This window comes from Solanum verrucosum, unplaced genomic scaffold (assembly GCF_900185275.1).
Source record: "Solanum verrucosum unplaced genomic scaffold, falcon-dt-bn FXZP01000120.1, whole genome shotgun sequence".
Lineage (NCBI taxonomy): Eukaryota > Viridiplantae > Streptophyta > Magnoliopsida > Solanales > Solanaceae > Solanum > Solanum verrucosum.
The window spans coordinates 485,865-511,534 of NW_026020714.1; the positions used below are offsets into that span (position 1 = coordinate 485,865).

Consider the following 25,670-nt stretch of genomic DNA (forward strand, 5'->3'; position numbering starts at 1 on the left):
TGATTTTATAAAACAATAATAAAATTTAATTATTTTAATGATCTTATTAAAAAAAGTACATCATTTTTCATATATATATATATATATATATATATATATTTTTTTTTTTTTTTTTGGGTTAAATTTTGGACATAAGGTCCATCTTATTAAAATACCCAAAATGGGCCACTCTTACATAACACACGGATCCTGGTCGACCCAAAAGTGACCAGACCAGGTGCTTTTAAAAAGAAAAAAAAACCCCTAAGACGGGTTTCCTAAATGGTTTGTCTCTACCATTTTCCTCTTCCCCTTTCCTCCTTGGCGTTATGTGTAAGTGCGCTGCTCCCTTCCATTATTTCATCTTGATTTCCTTTTGTGCTAACTATGACCCCCTGTTCCTGTAGTTGAAGCCGAAAATGAGAAAAAATCTCTTGAGCTTCATTCTCAAGATTTCCTAGCTGAGTGCTTACAATAAAATCAGATTTGGCCTCTTTACTCTCACCTTTTGTTGGTCCCTGTATCACTGCTGCTGTTTGTCATAGCTTAGTCTTAGGATTAATTCCCCTACAACTCTTTTGCACCCATTAATTGTAGTATATAATTTGTACATATAGTTGTGGAGCTCAGTGTCTTCAATGTAACTAAGCATGTCCGTTATTGTCAATATTGATTCTCCTTGTTTTGATACGAACATATGGGATCTGATGCTTGTCTATATTAAGAATCTTTCTTCCCATGCTTGGTAACTAGTTAAAATTTAGAAATACCTTTTTATCCTCTTTGTTAATTGCTGAACTTGCTACATAGTCTGCTAGCTGATTTGCTTCTCTGAATATATGCTGCACTTTGCACATTGATTTGAGTAACCATATGATGTATTTCCTCAATTTTTCCCGCTAATTCCCATGGAATTCTCCAATTCATTGTAATCATATTCTTTAAAACTAATGAATCCGTCTCCAACTGAACTTAGTTAAAACTTTGCCTGATGCAATAAGACAAAGCTTCCCATACTGCTCGTACCTCCGCCTCCATGTTAGTGGCGTCCCCTATATTCTGTGCTTCTGCATATAACAGATCTCCACTTCTATTTCTTATACAAAAACCAAACGCACTTTGGCCTGGGTTGCCTTTACTAGCTCCATCAGTGTTGCAACTAATCCAACCCTCTCTTGGCACCTTCCATCTTACTAGAAGATAATGTATGGTGGGCTTTTATTTCTGTAGTGAATCAACCATTCCAGACCGTTGATGTGGCACCCTTTTAATCCATGAAAATTTGACCCTTATCAAACGATGTGTTGCCAATTGACATTGATAATACATATATCCGTAGGTAGTCCCTTTCCATGTCTTAAATTGTTTCTCCTTTTCCACAGTTCCCACATTATGACTGCTGGGACTGCCTTTAATATCTGATCTACCTTGTTTGACATCTTGTGCTCCCACCATCTGTAAATGAGTTGCTTTAGATTAGCTCCATTTATATTGATACCTACACAGGAAGCAAATTGTTTCCATAACTTTTGGGCTATGGGAGCCGTTAGTAATAAATGAGACATAGTCTCCAAGTGTCCCTCTTCACAACAGTAGCATTTGGACACCAATTGTACCCTTATCCTCTTGAGGTTGTCATCTGTTGCTATTCTCTTCATCCAAACCCTCCATAAAAAAAATCCTATCTTGAAAGATAGCCCCTTTAACCACGTATACGTGCTCCATTCCTTCTTTTCCTCTTTAGTTCTCACTGTTTGAAATGCAGATTTGACTGTGAAATTTCCATTAGTGCTACGAACCCACCAAGCCTTATCACTGCAGACTGCCTTACTTTCGAACTTAAAATTCATTGTTATATGATGTACCTTCTCCTCAGAAATAACCGATCTCAACTTGTCCACATCCCACTCCTTATTCCTTATAAAATCCTTGACTTCTAACTCCTCCTCTTGTGCCATATCTCCTTATGTAAAGTAAAGTGCTCCTTGCCTGGTCCAATTATCAAACCAAAAACTAGAATTTTCAGCTTTAAATTGCCACCAGATGTCATGTTCCACCTCATCCCTAATCTTAATCATCTTCCTCCATACTTGAGAAACACCTATATTGTTTGCAATTACCGGATGCACTTTTTTACAATACTTATTCCACATGTATTCAGCCCATAATGAATTTGTGGATATTCGAAAATTCCACCATAACTTAGCAAATAAGGCTTTGCTTATATCTTGAATCCTCCTAAATCCAATTCCACCTTCCTCCTTTGGTAGACACATATCTTCCCATGCCACCCAATGTTTTCCTTTTACTCCCCCAACCTTTCCCCAAAAGAATTTCGCAAAGATTTGATGAATTTGCTCCATGACTTTCTTAGTTGGGTTCATTGCTGATAGTAAGTATATTGGTAGTGACTGAAGTACATGATCAATTAGTACCTGCTTACCTCCAAAAGAAAGGAACTTATTATGCCAAGAAAATATTCTCTTTGCAATTTTCCTTATCAACTCTTCAAAATAGCTTGAGTTGCTCCTCCCATAATAAACTGGACAGCCCAAGTAAATGAAAGGAAAATTCCCTTGTCTTATTCCTGTTAACCTTCTCAATCTTATAGCGACAATCAAAGGTGTGTTCTCATGAAGATAGAAACAACTCTTTGATTTGTTTATCTTCTGCCCTGAAATGTACTCATAGTCTCTTAGCACCTTTGTCATTTTGATCATTGACCTTCTTTCCCCAGAACAAAAGAGAATAGTATCGTCTGCGTAAGATAAATGATTTATCTTAGGACTCCACTTCGGCATCCCATAGCCTTTAAAGTCTGCATCCCCATGTAGGCTATTGAGACCTCTTGCTAGAACTTCTGCAACAATAATAAAAAGGGTAGGGGAGAGAGGATCTCTCTACTTCAATCCTCTAGAAGATCGAAAAAAGCCATGAGCCCTCCCATTTATTAGAAAAGAGTACCAATTATTGGACATAATCCTCCATATCATATCAATAATAATTTCAGAAAAACCAAAACTCCTCATCACTTTGGTTAAAAATTCCATGATACTCTATCATATGCCTTGGCCATATCGAATTTCACAACCACATTAACATTTTTGCTCCTCTTATTTATATCTCTGATTATCTCCTGTGCCAATAATACATTCTCCGTAATACTTCTGCCCTTCACAAAGCCTGACTATGTAGGAGAAATTATCTTGGGTAAAATCACCACAATTCTTTCATGTATCACTCTGGAGATGATCTTATTCATATAATTACTAAGGCTTATAGGTCTTAGATTTGAAAAATTTCACACTACTTCTTTCTTAGGCAGTAGCATTAAATTCGTATGAGTGATATTCTTTGTCAACTCTTGCCCACAGAAAAAAGTTCTAACCACCTTAGCAACATCTTCCCCAATGATCTCCCAGCAACACTGAAAGAAATGTACTGTGAAACCATCCGGCCCACAAGCACTATTCCCATTTAATTCAAACACCACTCTTTTCACTTCCTCTAGGTCTGACAGTCTACTTATAACCTCATTTTATTTTTATGTTAAATACTTTGGTATGTGCTCAAGCATGGCAAAATCTCACTATTGTTTCTGCACAAAATTGCTGCTCAAAAAAATCCACATCAGCTTACCCAATATGTTCATTCGTCTGCAACTTTATCCCATGATCAGCCTCTATTTCAGCAATGTGCAACTTCTTCCTTCTCCTCTTTACATAAGAATGGAAAAGTTTCGTGTTGCTATCCTCATCAGAGAACCATTTCATCCCCGCCTTTTGCCTCCAAAATTCTTCTTCAATTGTCAAATTTTTTTTCAATTCTGCTTTGGCTTCGCTCAACTCTGCCTTATTGCTTGCAGAGGGTTGTTTCTCCATATGAACTTCCTTCACCTTTATCACATCTTCTATGGTGGCTATTTGCTGAAATACATCTCCATAATCATTTCTGCTCCATGCTGATAGTGTTTTTTTAATTTTCTTCAGTTTTGCTTGAAACTCTACAAAAAGGTTCCCTACAAAATACACACACCAATTATCTTCAACAGTCTTCTCTCAATGTTTGTGCTTACTCCAGAAATTTAAAAATCTAAAGGGTTTTATCGTTGGTCCCTCAACAGAATTATAAATTATCTGTAAAGGGGCATGGTCAGATCCTTGCCTGATCAGATGATGGACCTCTGAAGTTAGTAAAATATCCAGAAACTCTTAACTAACAAAGATTCTGTCTAGCATCTTAAAAATACAATCTCCTTCAATTCGCCCATTCCACCAAGTAAATTTGCTACTTGATGTGCGTATTTCTGACAAAGCACACGAAGTGATACATGATGCAAAATCTAATGCTTCATTTTGAGTAAACTGTAGACCACCTAGTTTTTACTCCTCATTAAGAATTACGTTGAAATCACCCCCAACAACCCCTGGACAATGCTCACTTCCTGCTAGCTTTTCTAATTCCTCCCATAATTCCAATCTTTCCAAGGCAATGCTTCTCGCATACACAATCGTAATCCGAAAAAATTGACCTCTTATTTTAAACTTGATAGTAATCTGCTGTATTGTGTCAAGTATGATGTTGGCCTCTCAATCTGACTTCCAAAAAAACCAAATTTTTCCAGAACAGTTTACCCCTGCATGCTTGAAACCTAACTTCCTTTTGTATTGATCTAGCTCTGATGGACTTTGAAAAGGCTCCATTAAAGCTATGAATGAATAATGATGTCTTTTATTTAGATCCATTAATCTCTCAAAAGAGTTTTGAGTATTAATCGACCTAATATTTCATACGCCTTCTCCCTGCTACTCCTTGTTTGGACCTATAAAGGTAGTGTTCGCTTACCTTTCCTTGCCCCATATTTCAAACTATTGGTATGTCTAGGGGATAAATCACCTGCCATACTAATTTGCTGAATGTTATATTCAATATCCTCATCCTTCTTCGTGTCCTTTCTGTGTTGCAATATCCCATCATCCTCTTCGATTAAGTCCGGACCTTTCCCAGTGTCTTCCTCTTCCATTAAGGTTTTTTCCCCGAGTTCCCTACGTGATTCCAACACTTTACGTGATGTAGAATCATCACTCTCCTTTTTCTTAACCTGATTATTCACCTCATAGGTCTCATTTATTGATCCATCTTCCTCAAAATTCCTTTCCACCCTACCACTTCCTTTGTTGCTTGCGTGATGATTGTCATCTATGTCACTTGATGTATCCATATTATGTATTTGTGGCTGATTGTTCCCCTCTACAAGTTCATTCTCTCTTGTGCCCCTTTGCTTTTTGGTTCCCTTTTCTTTGTTATTACTCATTTGAACACCAGACGTATCTTCATTTTTGTCCACCCCAGTCAGATAAACATTTTCCCTTTCTCCCCCTCCTTCTTGTTCAACTTGTGCCAACATATTGAATGTATTTTTAATGATTAAACCCACCCTGTTCCAAACTTCTTCCGGCTGCTTAAGTTTGTCACCTCCCTATTTTTCGTATCGCTGCTCCACAAATCCTTCTTCTCTATTGGGTTTTTAGATTATTCCAGCATTTCCTGTAACATGCACATCTGAATTCCCCTCCTAAGAAATCATTTGCTTTCTTTTTGTTCCCTTTCACTCCACTTGTCTTTTCTCTTTTAAGTATAATTCTGGGTGCACAACAAAACATTGTTCCTCATTGTGTCCCTGAATCATACATGTTTGACAATACTTTGGCACATAATCGTATTTGATCTTGATCCACTTCTCCAATACCTCCTTATTCTTCATCCTCATCCCAATTTAATCCTCTTTGTGAATTCTCTTAGTAAATCTACCTCCACTTTTACTCTTGCACAACTTGGCCTCGTTTGATTCTTCGTTGCCATGTCCACCTGTAGTGGCTTTCCCACTGCTGTCGCAAGTTAAAATACGACATCTTCTCCAAAAAAATTTGGCAGCAGCGATGGAAACGAGATCCAAGCAATTGCTGTTGTTGTTTCCTATTCAGGATTAAACATTGGATCCCATTTCAAAGTTCTCATTGGGAATGACCAGTTGTATTGAGTGATGTAAAAAACTGGCTTGGATAGGAGATGCACATAATCCTCCAAAAGCGTCGCTCTTATTAACACATACCTATTGCTAAGCAAACCGATATTACACTCACCCTTTAGTTCACATTGTTTAGATATCTACTTTCTAAGATTTTGTATATCCGGCCATCCGTACGAAAAGTTCCCAATCACCGCATATTCTAGATTTTTGTTGACGATCATCTGATTTACTTCTTCTACATCCCATATTACTTAAGGTTCTCCATGCAAATACGAAATTTGTTTTAGTGGTAATGGTTGTTTGTGATGTTTCTTCAGACCCAGTGAATCAATGTATGAAGGTCTAGATGGAATTACCAGTCGACCTGCCTCAGCAGGAGGTTGGCCTCCGGCCATGGAGGCCATCAGAAAAGGAAAAATAGGGTTTTAGGGTTTTTTAGGTTTTAATTAGTCTAAAAAAATTATTTTTCTTATATTTTGCACCATTTTCATAATTTCTTCAATATCAACATGATGTGTTAGCATGATTACACTATCAAATGGATTTCATCTTTTATATATAGCTTCAATTTTTTCGTTCTCCAAATCATTTAGATATTATCTTCGTATCCTTGATTTCTTCGCTACGATTTAATTCAATCTCTAATATATCTAGGGGCAAGACCATATAGACCATATTCGATTAAAAATTCTTTAATTCTAGAAACTCTATTATTTTCTTGAGTAACACCAACAATTAGCTCTTCTAACTAGAATAGGAAGCCCAAAACAACTAGGTTTGATACTCCGTGCAGCAACCCGATCGATATATACCCCACAAAGAAAATTAGATTGTGAAGTGAGTAACTATATCCAACAATCATTTGTCAATATCGTTTCTAAAAATAAAATAATAGAAATAAATGAAATGAGTATGATAAATTTTTGCAACAAAATAAATACTTAGACTCGTATGGTAGCATAATTTCACTTGATTAATTAATAATGATATTTAATTCTTCATACTTTTGATCATTGAGTTACCTAATAAGTCAAAATAGTAATAAAGTAATAAACTATTAACTATTAACTAACTTGTATTAAACATTAATGAATGATAATAACTAATAAATAATAACTAAAAAGTAATATTGTAATAATAATATATAATCTTGCTAGAATTTAAGAGAAATAATAAATTAATAACTAATAATAACAAGTTATATAAGTAATATTATAATAATAATAAGAGAAAATGGTCTAACCTCCCCGCTCCCCAACCTATACCCGAAATCTCAACTACAAACTCCAACTTTACGGATGCCCTATCACCCCCCGAACTATTTAAAAATGAAATAAATAACCCCTTAAACGATATAACCACTCATGTATCTTGTGGTGAAACACAAACACTTGACAAGTGGTTTTCACCAATTAATCTTTTTTAATTATTTTTTCTCCTACTTCTTTATCATTTCTTCCTCAATTAGTTTTCAACCTTAATTCTTTGTGAAAGTTTCGTTCTAAAATAATATTGAGGGATTTGAATCCAACTTGGGAGAATTTTTTTTTTGTTGAAGATTTAATTACCTAGTGTAGTTGTAGAGAAATGTGGACTTGCTGCCTGCTCCATCCTTTTGTTCAACCCCGCCGCTAAAAAGATTGATATCACCACCTCCATCTCCATCTCCCCCTCCACCTCCACGACCCCTAAATGTTTTACTAAGAATAAACTATGATCTAATCTTTTCAGGTTAACTTCCACATTAACTAACATGTATTAAGTATTAATTAAGAATAATAATAATAATAATAATAATAATAAATTATAAGTAGTAACTAAAAAGTAAAATTGTTATAATAATCTTGACTAAAAAGTAAAATTGTAATAATAATCTTGCTAGCATTTTCAGAGAAATAATAAATTAATAACTAATAACAATAATAATATTTATATAAGTAATATAATAAAAATAATGATAATAATAATCTTATTAGCACTTTAAGAAAAATAATAAATTAATAACTAATAAAAATAAGTAATAGAGTAACTAATAAGTGATATCGTAGAGATAAGAGAATTAATGGATTTTGAGAAAGTTGAAATTAAATATTAAATTCTTAAAAGTTAAAAGAGTAGAGAAATTGAGAGAATATGGAAAAATATTTATAGATTAAATGGGTACTTTTTTTTTTATTTAAAAAAAGCTTTAATAAATTCGAGATTAGATTTTAGAAAATTTTGACCATTAATGGCCCCCACACTGGTCAAAAAATTGACAAAGAGATTCTCTAAAAGTTCGTGCCTCCAACGAATATTCCTTTGTGGGCTTCTACTGATTTGGGTCGATTTCGGATCGACCCGATCCTATACGATTGACACCCTTAGTTTCAACTATATAAATGACCATTAAAGGTAAAATAATTAACAACAAGGCAAACCAATAAAATTACTGATTTGTGAGAGTTCTTGAGTTCCTCTTTCAGGTATGTTTAATTTTCATCTTCTTTATGAAATGTGACATGTGAGTTTGTATGTGCTTTTATTTGAAATCATTTTTTAGACTTTTTTTTTAAAAATAAATTAATTTATGTCCTTTTATAAGATATATTCATTTTTTATTACACATATGAGATCTGAAAAGAATATTTTATTTTATTCAAATTGTAAGAAGACAATATATATCATTTTCTTGTTTCCATATATGCTTTGGATCTGTTTGTGTTTGAGCATTTTATCTTTTGAACTATATGAAACTCATGATGGACTGTATGAATTTTTTCTATTTGAAACTCTAGAGAAATAACATAACAAAAGTGAATCTAGGATTTTAAGTGAGCTTTAGAGAGATATTTTTCCGGTCCTTTCAAAATTCTTTTTACTTTTATAGCATTTTTATAAATAAGAGATTTTTTAGGTTTAAAAGATCTTCATTTTTATACATACGAAAATTTAAAAATGTCATTTTTTTTGTATTTAAATTGGAAAAAGGACAAGAGATCTTATTTCATGTAAATTCTGGAGTCTTTCATATGTGAAAGTGGATATAAATTCCAGGAGAAATTATTTTCTAATCTTATACAAATTTCTTTTAGTTTAATAACCTATTTTTTTTTATTTTTATATAAGAGATCTTCATTCTTTACACCAAAGAAATGTGAAAAGACTTTTTTTTAAAAAAATGGTAAAAAGGCAAGATAACTCATTTCCTTCGGAGGGAATTTAGTACAATTGTCATAAAGGTATGTTCATCCTTGAAAACAAAACATGTTTATCTGGAAAACATGTTCTTTAATAGTGTTTCTATTACTATTTATATGGGATATTTAAGACTTTGAGAGTCAAAATTTTCAAATTGTAATGGTAAATTCAGGTATTAAATCTATAAGGTTTTCAAAATAAAATTATATATATTCGAAAATTATTTAAAAATTACTATAAGTCAAGTAATTGACCATTCAAAGTCTTCGAAAGTTGTGTGACAAAAGTCACAGTCAAAACTTGTTTAACTCTCAAAACTCAAAGAGTCACTTAAATTGAGACTAAGAGAATATTTTTTTCATTTCCTTTTTATCCTTATGATATGGAATTTCGGAGTTGACAGTTTGAATTTAGTTTGTTTATTTTCTTAAGCTTTGTGCTAGGTCAAAATCAGACAATCAAGTTGACAGAGAAAGTACATAAATAAAAATAATTTGATTATTAATGAATTGTATATACATGCCTGATTGAATGGACTTTTTCTGATTTTTTGTTTGTTCTCTTTCATGAACCAATGGCTTCCAAAGATGAACTTCATGAAAATGAGGTAGTCAAAAAACCCTCAAAAATTGACAGAGGAAAAAAAGCAACTTAATGGGCGAACGTTCTGTTGTGTTGCCACGTGTTGTACGTATTTACATAACGGACAATGACGCCACATACTCGTCCAGTGATGAAGAGGAAAATCTTCAAGGAGAGAAGTCCAAACGACATAAAAGGATTTGTAAAGAAATTATCATCAGAAATGGAAAAACCAAGGTCACTTCAAAGATGGTATCGTCGAAAGAGAAAAAAGATACAAAACTTCTCCAAGAAAATGTAAAGAAGTACAGGGGAGTTAGACAACGAAAATGGGGAAGATGGGTTGCAGAGATTCGAGATGTAAGAACGAATAAACGACGTTGGTTAGGAAGTTTTGACACTGCGCTTGAAGCTGCTTTGGCTATGACAAGGCAGCCATTGAAATAAAATGTGCTAATGCTGTGGCAAACATTATCGAGCCACCACCGAAGGAAAGCAACCCCATCCACCAATAAGGAAGACAAAAGACATGCAGATCCATGTATGTTTAGTTACTTTATTGGTTCAACTTTCCATAGGTTTATCCATTTCACCCTCGAAATTATGAGTTCAAAAGTTGAACGTTCTAGTAGTTGAAAGACATGAATGTAAATAAGAAGGTTTCGTTAGGGGGGAGAGTCCGGGGGCTAGCCCCATATCTTCTTCCCCTTATTGGTAGAAGTATTTATTAGTAATCACATATAATTTTTACTATTTGTTGCTTCATTTTGGTTTGTATCTTAATATTTTACCGTCATTTTTTTTTTTTATGGAAATTTATTTTCCTAATAACTTCTCTTTTGAGTTGTTGGTAATTGGAAATAATCTTTCTTCACAAAATGAAAGAAAGGTTATTGTTTATTTTATTACCTTCTCCATACTCCATTTGTGAAATTACACTATATATATTATTGTTGTTGTTGAACTAATTAATTGGAGGAACATGAATAGCTATGATTTATGTATTGATGAAACACAGTTGTTTTTGTTGAATTCTTTGTAAATATTTGCTAAAAGAACATTCTCTTAAAAATGCTAATTTTCTAGATAAACCTTGGGTTAAAAAAAAGTTTAGACAATATATTTTTGATGCAATAGAAATGTTCAATATAGTAACATATATCCAAAAATAAGTAATTGGAAGTTTTTTAAAAATATAGTTTAGTTGAAAATTTTCTGAAAAGCTAAATTATTTACATGTAGCTATTACTTCTTTGCTTCCTTAATATATCGTGAGGAGATTGACATAGAAATTTGATCTTTACTCTCCTTTTTCTTAACCTGATTATTCACCTTATAAGTCTCCTTTTGTTGATCCAGCTTTCTCAAAATTCCTCTCCACCCTACCACCTCATTTGTTGCTTGCCTGATGATTGTCATCTATGTCACTTGATGTATCCATATTCTGTATTTGTGGCTGGTTGTTCCCCTCTACAAATTCATAATCTCTTGTGCCCCCTTGCCTTTTGGTTCCCTTTTTCTTTGTTATCACTCATTTGAACACCAGTTGTACCTCCATTTTTATCCACCCTAGTCAGATAAACTTTCTCCCCTTCTTCCCCTCCCTCTTGTTCAACTTCTGCCAACATATTGAATGTATTTTTAATGATTAAACCCACCCTTTTCCAAACTTGTTTCGGCTTCTTAGATTTGTCACCTTCCCATATTTTTTATCGCTGCTCCACAAATCCTTCTTCTCTATTGGGTTTTTAGATTATTCCAGCATCTCCTGCAGCATGCACATCTGAATTCCCTTCTTTAGAAATATCTGCTTTCTTTGTGTTCCCTTTCCCTCCACTTGTCCTACTTTCTCTTTTGGGTATAATTTTGGGTGCACAACAAAACATTGTTCCTCATTGTGTCCCTGAATCATACATGTTTGACAATACTTTGGCTCATAATCGTATTTGATCTTGATCCACTTCTCCAATACCTCCTCATTCTTCATCCTCATCCCAATTTTAATCCGCTCTGGAAATTCTCTTAGTAAATCTACCTCCACCTTCACTCTCGTACAACTTGGCCTCGTTTGATTCTTCGTTTCCATGTCCACCTGTAGTGGCTTTCCCACTGCTGCCGCAAGTGAAAATACGGCATCTTCTCTAAAAATATTTGGCGGCAGCGATGGAAACGAGATTCAAGCAATTGCTGTTGTCATTTCCTCTTCAGGATTAAACATTGGATCCCATTTCAAAGTTCTCATTGAGAATTATTAGCTGTTTTGAGTGAAGTAAAAAGCTGGCTTGGGTAGGAGATGCGTATAATCCTCCAAAAGCGTCGCTCGTATTAACACATGCCTATTACTAAGCAAATCGATATTACACTCACCCTTTAGTTCACATTGTTTAGGTATCTACTTTCTAAGATCTTGTATATCCAGCCATCCGTACGAAAACATCCCAATCACCGCATATTATAGATTTTCGTTGACGATCATCTGATTTACTTCTTCTACATCCCATATTACTTGAGGTTCTCCATGCAAATACGAAATTGTTTTTAGTGGTAATGGTTATTTGTTATGTTTTTTTTCAGACCCAGTGCATCAGTGTATATGAAGGTCTAGATGGAATTACCAGCCGACCTGCCTCAGCAGGAGGTTGGCCTCCGGCCATGGCGGCTATCGGAAAAGGAAAAATTGGGTTTTAGGGTTTTTTTGGTTTTAATCGATCTAAAAAAATCATTTTTCATATATTTTGCACCATTTTCATAATTTCTTGAATATGAACATGATGTGTTGGCATGATTACACTATCATATGTATTTCATCTTTTATATATAGCTTCAATTTTTTCGTTCTCCAAATCATTTAGATATTATCTTCGTATCCTTGATTTCTTTGCTACGATTTAATTCAATCTCTAATATATCTAGGGGCAAGACCATATAGACCATATTCGATTTTAAATTCTTTAATTCTAGAAACTCTATTAATTTCTTGAGTAACACCAACAATTAGCTCTTCTAACTGGAGTAGGAAGCCCAACAACCAGGTTTGATACTCCGTGCAGCAACCCGACCGATATATACCCCACAAAGAAAATTAGATTGTGAAGTGAGTAACTATATCCAACAATCATTTGTCAATATCGTTTCTAAAAATAAAATAATAGAAATAAATGAAACGAGTATGATAAATTTTTGCAACAAAATAAATACTTAGACTCGTATGGTAGCATAATTTCACTTGATTAATTAATAATGATATTTAATCCTCCATACTTTTGATCATTTAGTTACCTAATAAGTGAAAATAATTATAAAGTAATAAACTATTAAGTATTAACTAACTTGTATTAAACATTAATGAATGATAATAACTAATAAATAATAACTAAAAAGTAATATTGTAATAATAATAATCTTGCTAGCATTTTAAGAGAAATAATAAATTAATAACTAATAATAATAAGTTATAGAAGTAATATTATAATAATAAGAGAAAATGGTCTAACCTCCCCCTCTACCTATACTCGAAATCTCAACTACGAACTTCAAGTTTACAGGTGTCCTATCAGCGCCTGAACTATTTAAAAATGAAATAAATAACCCTTTAAACGCTATAACCACTCATGTATCTTGTGGTGAAATACACGCACTTGACAAGTGTTTTTCACCAATTAATCTTTTTTAATTATCTTTTCTCTTTCTTCTTTATCCTTTCTTCCTCAATTATTTTTCAACCTTAATTCTGTGAAAGTTGCGATTTAAAATAATATTGAGGGATTTGAATCCAACTTGGGTGAATTTCTTTTCTTGTTGAAAATTCAATTACCTAGTGTAGTTGTAGAGAAATGTAGACTTGCTGCCTGCTCCATCCTTTTGTTCAACCCCGCCGCTAAAAAGATTGATATCACCGCCTCCATCTCCCCCTCAACCTCAAGGACCCCTAGATGTTTTGCCTAGGAATAAACTATGATCTAATCCTTTCAGGTTAACTTCCATATTATCTCTTAGTTATATGAGTTTTTTTTCAAAAACCGATGAGGGATTTCGAATAGAAATCTAATCTTTGGTTACCGCCTTTATCACATTCCTTCTCTTCACCATTAACTCTTTCACTTTCTTCACCTTCTCAAAGTTTTAACCCAAAAAATATTTGTTGTCCTGTCAATGAATTGAATACAAAGTTTAGTCTTCTATAACAAATAATTTAATCTAAACCCTCTTTAGTATATAAAGTAGTTGAATTTATATTCAATAGTAAAAAAAAGTATCTTTCTTCAAAACGTTAAAAATATTGTTATGTAAAGACACAAAATCTTATCAAGAGAAGAAAAAGTTTGATGGATTGGTTTAGATTACAAATTAATTATTTTCAAAGATTAAGAATTAATTAGGAGATGAATTCCAAAAAGGTTGTCGGAAAATATTCAAACTCCGACCATGGCAAAATTTAGATCAGAAAAATAGTTTAGATAATAAGAAAGAGAAAGAAAACAATGAAAAAAGCAATCGAAAAAATGATCAAAAAGAAAATAAATAAGAAAAAATAGTCAGCTCACTCTCTATGCACTCTCTGTGCCAACTCAACTCTTCAGGAGTTATTTATTTCATTTTTAAATAGTCCAGGGGGTGATAGGACGGCCGTAAAGTTGGAGTGTGTAGTTGGTATTTTGAATATAGGTAGGAGAGGTTTTGGACCATTTTCTCTACTACTACTACTACTACTAATAATAATAATAATAATAATAATCTTATTAACACTTTAAGAAAAGTAATAAATTAATACCTAATAAAAATAAGTAATGGATTAACTAATAAGTGCTATTGTAGAGATATATAATATGATAGAAATTTAAAACAACTTTGAGCTTGATAAAATAATTATACAATTTTGTTGAACTTGTTCCCTTAACATGTTGCATAACACTAGAATTCGACCAGAGTTACTAATTAAGTTGTTTTATACAAATTTTTTTCATTAAATTAATTAGTTGTATGTTTAGTTCAATTTTACACGTTTCTCACAAAATGTAAAATCTTACTTGAAATGAATTAAGATGATATAATTTGCTCTTTTGAAATTAAACAATAATTATGACTCGGTTTCAAATATCATGTGAACAAAAATGTCCTTGATAAAGAGCGTGTCAGAAAAGACGGATCAGTATAAAAAACAAACTTTTTCACTGACAAAATTTTGAAGAACGAATAATACGAATATGAAAAACACAAGTAAAATGTGAAATACTAAATATCATGATAAATACAAAATCACATGATACATATTTTTAGGCACGATTATGGCATATCAAAAGTAACAAATTTATGAGGTCATTGATACAGTGGGTTGAAGGTATATATCATTTTGCAATGACAATAGGATTGCAGAAAACTTATGTAGGTCAATTCCAAATTGGATTAGAAAAAATAAAATAAAATAAATTTCAAAAATAAAATAATTATTTAGGGTCAAACAATGTTAACCTTTTTATTTAGGCACCTATGTTTTAAAGCAAGATCTAAAATCAATGTGATATTTTCTTTATTGAGAAAACACAATCAACAACATTTTTATATATCCATGAAAAATTACATATTATAAAATTTTAAAAATGAAGAAATTCTTGCAATACATGACATTAAAAAATATTATTTTATCATGTTAAAATTTTTAAATTACAAATTTAGTTGAGTAATTTTACAAGAAAAAAACCTTTGACCTTTACAAAAACAAATTTAATAATTTTGTTAAATATATTCGCATAATTGAATGACCTTACTCGGAGATAATGTCAAAATAGTTAAACATAAGTTTTCTAAAATTTGGTGACCAGATATAAGTTGCAACTACTATTTGTAAATTATTAATATTGGTTCCTTTTTTATTAGTGTACTTACATGATAAGAATGACTTGTGAAAAATGGAAAGTTATTATGAAACAAATTCGAGTATAAAGCAAAAAAACAATAATAAAAAAATTCAACTATAAAGAATTAATTATTTATGTTTTAATTAGTGGAATGGGTTACATCAGGATGGTTCATTACTAATATACTTTTTAAGGAAAATTATGTAATTATACGATTTAAGATAACATAATTTTTAAAAATCTATACTATTTAAATTAATTACAAAAATCTAATTTTCCCTTCTCTCTATCTTAACATTTGGAATTCCGGATATATCACTCCTCTCTATCAGATACATTACAATTTTGTTTGTGAATAATGTATCTGGTACGAATGTTATTGTTGATACATAACTCCAATTATTTCAACCCAAAATCAGTATGAATTTGGTTTATAATTATATATTTGATACATAACTTATATATCATTTGCTATGTATCTGGTGATGGAGCAATGTATTTGTGAGTTTTGATAAATTTAGAATTATTGTAATTTGAGAAACTTTCAAGATAGAATGTAATTAGCACCCAAATTAGTGCTCAATATTTTATAATCACAAAAAGACAAGTCTCGCACTATATTAGTATATTGTTTTTATATTTTGTTAAGTTGAATAAACTTTTTAGTATGCAGTAGTCATTATTTTTATGTAGATTAAAATTTAAATAAATCATTTAATAAAGCAATAATAAAAAATTAATTATTTTGATGATCTTATTAGCTTAGGAGTTATAATTTCACTTGATTAGTTAATAATGATATTTAATCCTTGATACTTTTGATCATTGAGTTACGTAATAAATCAAAATAATAATAAAGTAATAAACTAATAAATATTAACTAACATGTATTAAGTATTAATTAACAACAATAATAATAATAACTTATAAGTAGTAACTAAAAAGTAAAATTGTAATAATAATCTTGACTTAAAAGTTAAATTGTAATAATAATCTTGGTAGCATTTTCAGAGAAATAATACATTAATAACTAATAATAATAATAATAATAATTTATATAAGTAATATAATAAAAATAATGATAAGAATAATCTTATTAGCACTTTAAGAGAAATAATAAATTAATAACTAATAAAAATAAGTAATGGAGTAACTAATAAGTGATATCGTAGAGATAAGAGAATTAATGAGTTTTGAGAAAGTTGAAATTAAATATTAAATTCTTGAAAGTTAAAAGAGTAGAGAAATTGAGAGAATATGGAAAAATATTTATAGATTAAATGGGGACTTTTTTTTTTTTTGGAAAAAGGTTTAATAAAACTCGAGATTAGATTTTAGAAATTTTTGACCATTAATGGCCCCCACACTGGTCAAAAAATTGACAAAGAGATTCTCTAAAAGTTTGTGCCTCTAACGAATATTTCTTTGTGGGCTTCTATTGATTTGGGTCGATTTCGGATCGACCCGATCCTATACGATTGACACCCTTAGTTTCAACTATATAAATGACCATCAAAGGTAAAATAATTAACAACAAGGCAAACCAATAAAATTACTGATTTGTGAGAGTTCTTGAGTTCCTCTTACAGGTATGTTTAATTTTCATCTTCTTTGTGAAATTTGACATGTGAGTTTGTATGTGCTTTTATTTGAAATCATTTTTTAGTCTTTTACAAAAATAAATAAATTAATTTAAGTCGTTTTATAAGATATATTCATTTTTTATTACACATAAGATATCTGAAAAGAATATTTTATTTTATTCAAATTGTAAGAAGACAAGATATCTCATTTTCTTGTTTCCATATATGCTTTGGATCTGTTTGTGTTTGAGCATTTTATCTTTTGAACTATATGAAACTCATGATGGACTGTATGAATTTTTTCTATTTGAAACTCTAGAGAAATAACTAACAAAAGTGAATCTAGGATTTTAAGTGAGCTTGAGAGAGATAATTTTCTAGTCCTTTTCATAATTCTTTTTACTTTTATAGCATTTTTATAAATAAGAGATTTTTTTAGTTTTAAAAGATCTTCATTTTTATACATACAAAAATTTAAAAATGTCATTTTCTTTGTATTTAAATTGGAAAAAGGACGAGATCTTATTTCATGTAAATTCTAGAGTCTTACATTTGTGAAAGTGGATATAAATTCCAGGAGAAATTATTTTCCAATCCTATACAAATTTCTATTAGTTTAATAACCTATATTTTTTTTTATTATATAAGAGATCTTCATTCTTTACACCAAAGAAATGTGAAAAGACTTTTTTTTAAAAAAATGGTAAAAAGGCAAGATAACTCATTTCCTTCGGAGGGAATTTAGTACAATTGTCATAAAGGTATGTTCATCCTTGAAAACAAAACATGTTTATCTGGAAAACATGTTCTTTAATAGTGTTTATATGGGATATTTAAGACTTTGAGAGTCAAAATTTTCAAATTGTAATGGTAAATTCAGGTATTCAATCTATATGGTTTTCAAAATAAAATTATATATATTCGAAAATTATGTAAAAATTACTATAAGTCAAGTAATTAACCATTCAAAGTCTTTGAAAGTTGTGTGACAAAAGTCACGGTCAAAACTTGTTTGACTCTCAAAACTCAAAGAGCCACTTAAATTGAGACTAAGAGAATATTTTTTTCATTTCCTTTTTATCCTTATGATATGGAATTTCGGATTTGACAGTTTGAATTTAGTTTGTTTATTTTCTTAAACTTTGTGCTAGCTCAAAATCAGACAATCAAGTTGACAGAGAGTACATAAATAAAAATAATTTGATTATTAATGAATTGTATATACATGCCTGATTAAATGGACTTTTTCTGATTTTTGTTTGTTCTCTTTCATGAAGCAATGGCTTCCAAAGATGAACTTCACGAAAATGAGGTAGTCAATAAACCCTCTAAAATTGTCTGAGGAAAAAAAAGCAACTTAATGGGCGAACGTTCTGTTGTGTTGCCACGTGTTGTACGTATTTACATAACGGACAATGACGCCACATACTCGTCCAGTGATGAAGAGGAAAATCTTCAAGGAGAGAAGTCCAAACGACATAAAAGGATTTGTAAAGAAATTATCATCAGAAATGGAAAAACCAAGGTCACTTCAAAGATGGTATCGTCGAAAGAGAAAAAAGATACAAAACTTCTCCAAGAAAATGTAAAGAAGTACAGGGGAGTTAGACAACGAAAATGGGGAAGATGGGTTGCAGAGATTCGAGATGTAAGAACGAATAAACGACGTTGGTTAGGAAGTTTTGACACTGCGCTTGAAGCTGCTTTGGCTATGACAAGGCAGCCATTGAAATAAAATGTGCTAATGCTGTGGCAAACATTATCGAGCCACCACCGAAGGAAAGCAACCCCATCCACCAATAAGGAAGACAAAAGACATGCAGATCCATGTATGTTTAGTTACTTTATTGGTTCAACTTTCCATAGGTTTATCCATTTTACCCTCGAAATTATGAGTTCAAAAGTTGAACGTTTTAGTAGTTGAAAGACATGGATTACATAAGAAGGTTTCGTTCGGGGGGAGAGTCCAGGGGCTAGCCCCTTATCTTCTTCCCCTTATTGATAGAAGTATTTATTAATAATCACATATAATATTTACTATTTGTTGCTTCATTTTGCTTTGTATCTTAATATTTTAGTGTCATTTTTTTTTCGTATGGAAATTTTGTTTTCCTAATAACTTCTCTTTTGAGCTGTTGGTGATTGGAAATAATCTTTCTTCACAAAATGAAAGAAAGGTTAGTGTATATTTTAATAACTTCTCCATACACTATTTGTGAAATTACACCATATATATTATTGTTGTTGTTGAACTAATTAATTGGAGGAACATGAATAGCTATGATTTATGTTTGATGAAACATAGTTGTTTTTGTTGTATTCCTTGTAAATATTTTCTAAAAGAACATTCTCTTAAAAATGCTACTTTTCTAGATAAACCTTGGGTTAAAAAAAAGTTTAGACAATATATTTTTAATGTAACAGAAATGTTCAATATAGTTTAACATTTATCCTAAAATAAGTAATTTGAGGATTTTTTTTTTAAAAGATAGTTCACTTGAAAATTTTCTGACAAGCTAAATTATTTAGATGAAGCTACTACTTCTTTTCTTCCTTAACAAATCGTGAGGAGCTTGACATAGAAATTTGATCATTACTCTCCTTTTGCTTAACCTGATTATTCACCTCATAAGTCTCCTTTGTTGATCCATCTTCCTCAAAATTCCTCTCCACCCTACCACCTCCTTTGTTGCTTGCCTGATGATTGTCATATATGTCACTTGATGTATCCATATTATGTATTTGTGGCTGGTTGATCCCCTCTACAAGTTCATTATCTCTTGTGCCCCCTTGCCTTTTGGTTCCCTTTTTCTTTGTTATCACTTATTTGAACACCAGGCGTACCTTCCTTTTTGTTCACCCCAGTCAGATAAACTTTCTCCCCTTCTCCCCCTCTCTCTTGTTGAACCTGTGCCAACATGTTGAATGTATTTTTAAGGATTAAACCCACCCTTTTCCAAACTTGTTCCGGCTGCTTAGGTTTGTCACCTTCCCATATTTTGTATCGCTGCTCCATAAATCCTTCTTTTCTATTAGGTTTTTGGATAATCCCAGCATTTCCTGCATCATGCACATTTGAATTCCCCACCTTAGAAATTTTCTGCTTTCTTTCTGTTCCTTTTCTCTTCACTTGTCCTGCTTTCTCTTTTGGGTATAATACTGGGTGCACAACAAAACATTGTTCATCATTGTGTCCCTGAATCATACATGTTTGACAATACTTTGGCATATAATAGTATTTGATCTTGATCCACTTCTCCAATACCTCCTCATTCCTCATCCTCATCCTCATCGAAATTTTAATCCTCTTTGTAAATTCTCTTAGTAAATCTACCTCCACCTTTACTCTTGTACAACTTGGCCTCGTTTGATTCTTCGTTGCCATTTCCACCTGTAGTGTCTTTCCCACTGCTGCCGCAAGTGAAAATACGGCATCTTCTCCAAAAATATTTGGTGGTAGCGATGGAAACGAGATCCAAGCAATTGTTGTTGTCATTTCCTCTTCAGGATTAAACATTGGAAACCATTTCAAAGTTCTCATTGGGAATGACCAGTTGTTTTGAGTGATGTAAAAAGCTGGCTTAGATAGGAGATGCACATAATCCTCCAAAAGAATCGCTCTTATTAACACATGCCTATTACTAATCAAACCGATATTACACTCACCCTTTAGTTCACATTGTTTAGGTATCTACTTTCTAAGATCTTGTATATCCGGCCATCAGTACGAAAACTTCCCAATCATCGCATATTCTAGATTTTCGTTGACGATCATTTGATTTACTTCTTCTACATCCCATATTACTTGAGGTTCTCTATGCAAAAACGAAATTGGTTTTAGCGGAAATGGTTGTTTGTGATGTTTCTTCAGACCCAGTGCATCAATGTATATGAAGGTGCAGATGGAATTCCCAGCCGACCTGCCTCAACAGGAGGTTGGCCTCCGGCCGTGGCGACCATCGGAAAAGGAAAAATAGAGTTTTACGGTCTTTTTGGTTTTAATCGGTCTAAAAAAATCATTTTTCATATATTTTGCACCATTTTTATAATTTCTTCAATATCAACATAATGTGTTGGCATGATTTCACTATCAGATGGATTTCATCTTTTATATATAGCTTTAATTTTTTCGTTCTCCAAATCATTTAGATATTATCTTCGTATCCTTGATTTCATCGCTACGATTTAATTCAATCTCTAATATATCTAGGGGCAAGACCATATAGACCATATTCAATTTTAAATTCTTTAATTCTAGAAGCTCTATTATTTTCTTGAGTAACACCAACAGTTAACTCTTCTAACAAGAGTAGGAAGCCCAAAAACTAGATTTGATACTCCATGCAGCAACCCGATCGATATATATCCCACAAAGAAAATTAAATTGTGAAGTGAGTAACTATATCCAACAATCATTTGTCAATATCGTTTCTAAAAATAAAATAATAGAAATAAATGAAACGAGTATGATAAATTTTTGTAACCAAATAAATACTTGACTCGTATGGTATCATAATTTCACTTGATTAATTAATAATGATATTTAATCCTTCATACTTTTGATCATTGAGTTACCTAATAAGTCAAAATAGTAATAAAGTAATAAACTATTAACTATTAACTAACATGTATTAAACATTAATGAATGATAATAACTAATAAATAATAACTAAAAAGTAATATTGTAATAATAATAATCTTGCTAGCATTTTAAGAGAAATAATAAATCAATAACTAATAACAACAAGTTATATAGGTAATATTATAATAATAATAAGAGAAAATTGTCTACCCCCCCCCCCCCCCCCAACCTATACCCAAAATCTCAACTATAGATTACAACTTTACGGGTGTTCTATCACCCCCTGAGCTATTTAAAAATGAAATAAATAACCCCTTAAACACTATCACTACTCATGTATCTTGTGGTGAAACACACGCACTTGACAAGTGTTTTTCACCAATTAATCTTTTTTAATTATTTTTTCTCCTACTTCTTTATCCTTTCTTCCTCAATTATTTTTCAACCTTAATTCTGTGGAAGTTGCGATTTAAAATAATATTGTGGGATTTGAATCCAACTTGGGAGAATTTATTTTATTGTTGAAGATTTAATTACCTAGTGTAGTTGTAGAGAAATGTAGACTTGCTGCCTGCTCCATCCTTTTCTTCAACCCCGCCGCTAGAAAGATTGATATCATTGCCTCCATTTCCCCCTCCACCTCCAGGACCCCTAGATGTTTCACTAGGAATAAACTATGATCTAATCCTTTGAGGTTAACTTCCACATTAAATCATAGTTATAGGAGTTTTTTTGAGAAAACAGATTAGGGATTTTGAATAGAGATCTAATCTTTGGTTACCCCCTTTATCACCATCCATCTCTTCACCATTAACTCTTTCACTTTCTTCACCTTCTCAAGGTTTTACCCCAAAAAATATTTGTTGTCTTGTCAATGAATTGAATACAAAGTTTAGTCTTCTATAACAAATAAATTTAATCTAAACACTTTTTAGTATATAAAGTAGTTGAATTTATATTCAATAGTAAAAAAGATGTATCTTTCTTCAAAAAGTTAAGAATATTGGTACGTAAAGACTCAAAATCTTATCAAGAGAAGAAAAAGTTTGATGGATTGGTTTAGATTACAAATTAATTCTTTACAGAGATTAAGAATTAATTAGGAGATGAATTCCAAAAAGGTTGTCGGAAAACCTTCAAACTCCGACCATGGCAAAATTTAGATTAGGAAAATAGTTTAAATAATAAGAAAGAGAAAGAAAACAATGAAAAAAGAAATCGAAAAAATGATCTAAAAGAAGATAAATAAGAAAAAATAGTCAGCTCACTCTCTATGCACTCTCTGTGCCAACTCAAAATTTCAGGAGTTATTTATTTCATTTTAAAATAGTCCAGGGGGTGATAGGACATCCGTAAAGTTGGAGTGTGTAGTTGGTGTTTCGAATATAGGTAGGCGAGGTTTTGGACCATTTTCTCTAATAATAATAATAATAATCTAATTTACACTTTAAGAAAAGTAATAAATTAATACCTAATAAATATAAGTAATGAAGTAACTAATAATTGCTATTGTAGAGATATATAATATGATAGAAATTTAAAACAACTTTGAGCTTGATAAAATAAGTAATTATACAATTTTGTTGAACTTGTTCCCTTAACATGTTGCATAACACTAGAATTCGACCAGAGTTACTAATTAAGTTGTTTTATACTAATTTTTTTCATTAAATTAATTAGTCGTATGTTTAGGTCAATTTTACACGTTTCTCACAAAATGTAAAATTTTACTTGAAATGAATTAAGATGATATAATTTGCTCTTTTGAAATTAAACAATAATTATGACTCGGTTTCAAATATCATGTGAACAAAAATGTCCTTGATAAAGAGCGTGTCAGAAAAGATGGATCATTATAAAAAACAAACTTTTTCACTGACAAACTTTTGAAGAACGAATAATACGAATATGACAAACACAAGCAAACTGTGAAATACTAAATATCATGATAAATACAAAATCACATGATACATATTTTTAGGCACGATTATGGCATATCAAAAGTAACAAATTTATGAGGTCATTGATACAGTGGGTTGAAGGTATATATCATTTTGCAATGACAACAGGATTGGACAAAACTTATGTAGGTCAATTCCAAATTGGATTAGAAAAAATAAAATAAAATAAATTTCAAAAATAAAATAATTATTTAGGGTCAAACAATGTTAACCTTTTTATTTAGGCACCTATGTTTTAAAGCAAGATCTAAAATCAATGTGATATATTTTCTTTATTGAGAAAACACAATCAACAACATTTTTATATATCCATGAAAAATTACATCTTATAAAATTTTAAAAATGAAGAAATTCTTGCTATACATGACATTAAAATATATTATTTTATCATGTTAAAATTTTTAAATTACAAATTTAGTTGAGTAATTTTACAAGAAAAAAACCTTTGACCTTTACAAAAACAAATTTAATAATTTTGTTAAATATATTCGCATAATTGAATGTCCTTACTCGGAGATAATGTCAAAATAGTTAAACATAAGTTTTCTAAAATTTGGTGACCAGATATAAGTTGCAACTACTATTTGTAAATTATTAATATTGGTTCCTTTTTTATTAGTGTACTTACATGATAAGAATGACTTGTGAAAAATGGAAAGTTATTATGAAACAAATTCGAGTATAAAGCAAAAAAACAATAATAAAAAAATTCAACTATAAAGAATTAATTATTTATGTTTTAATTAGTGGAATGGGTTACATCAGGATGGTTCATTACTAATATACTTTTTAAGGAAAATTATGTAATTATACGATTTAAGATATCATAATTTTTAAAAATCTATACTATTTAAATGAATTACAAAAAATTAATTTTTCCTTCTCTTTATCTTAACATCTGGAATTCCGAATATATCACTCCTCTCTATCAGATACATTACAATTTTGTTTGTGAACAATGTATCTGGTACTAATGTTATTGTTGATACATAACTCCAATTATTTCAACCCAAAATCAGTATGAATTTGGTTTATAATTATATATCTGATACATAACTTATATATCATTTGCTATGTATCTGGCGAAGGAGCAATGTATCTGTGAGTTTTGATAAATTTAGAATTATGGTAATTTAAGAAACTTTAAAGATAGAATGTAATTAGCACCCAAATTATTGATTTTTGACTTTATATTAATTTTAGTGCTCAATATTTTATAATCATAAAAAGATAAGTCTCGCACTATATTAGTATATTTTTTTTATATTTTATTAAGTGGAATAAACTTTTTAGTGTGCAGTAGTCATTATTTTTATGTAGATTAAAATTTAAAGAAATCATTTAATAAAGCAATAATAAAAAATTAATTATTTTGATGATCTTATTAGATTAGGAGTTATAATTTCACTTGATTAGTTAATAATGATATTTAATCCTTGATACTTTTGATCATTGAGTTACCTAATAAATCAAAATAATAATAAAGTAATAAACTAATAACTATTAACTAACATGTATTAAGTATTAATTAATAATAATAATAATAATAATAACAACTTATAAGTAGTAAATAAAAAGTAAAATTGTTATAATAATCTTCACTAAAAAGTAAAATTGTAATAATAATTGCTAGCATTTTCAGAGAAATAATAAATTAATAACAAATAATAATAAGAATAATTTATATAAGTAATATAATAATAATAATAATAATAATAATAATAATAATAATAATAATAATAATAATAATAATCTTATTAGCAATTTAATAAAAATAATAAATAATTACTAATATAATAATAATAATAATAATAATAATAATAATAATCTTATTAGCACTTTAAGAAAAATTATAAATTAATAACTAATAAAAATAAGTAATGGATTAACTAATAAGTGATATCGTAGAGATAAGAA

The 25,670-nt window shown here is 30.7% G+C and overlaps 2 protein-coding genes and 1 pseudogene across 2 annotated transcripts in view; 1 reads left to right on the forward strand and 2 right to left on the reverse strand.

The window, feature by feature from the left end:
- The window catches only part of LOC125812487 (uncharacterized protein At2g37660, chloroplastic), a 51,858-nt gene extending 46,472 nt beyond the window's left edge, over positions 1 to 5,386 (reverse strand). The window contains exon 1 of the mRNA XM_049491969.1: positions 5,047 to 5,386. Within this exon, the coding sequence (XP_049347926.1) occupies positions 5,047 to 5,386 (340 nt within the window). The remainder of the gene's footprint in view (positions 1 to 5,046) is intronic.
- Positions 1 to 25,670, reverse strand: part of LOC125812567 (D-cysteine desulfhydrase 2, mitochondrial) — a 125,506-nt gene that overhangs the window by 27,985 nt on the left and 71,851 nt on the right. The window lies entirely within an intron of this gene.
- Positions 9,765 to 19,013, forward strand: LOC125812488 (ethylene-responsive transcription factor CRF3-like; annotated as a pseudogene).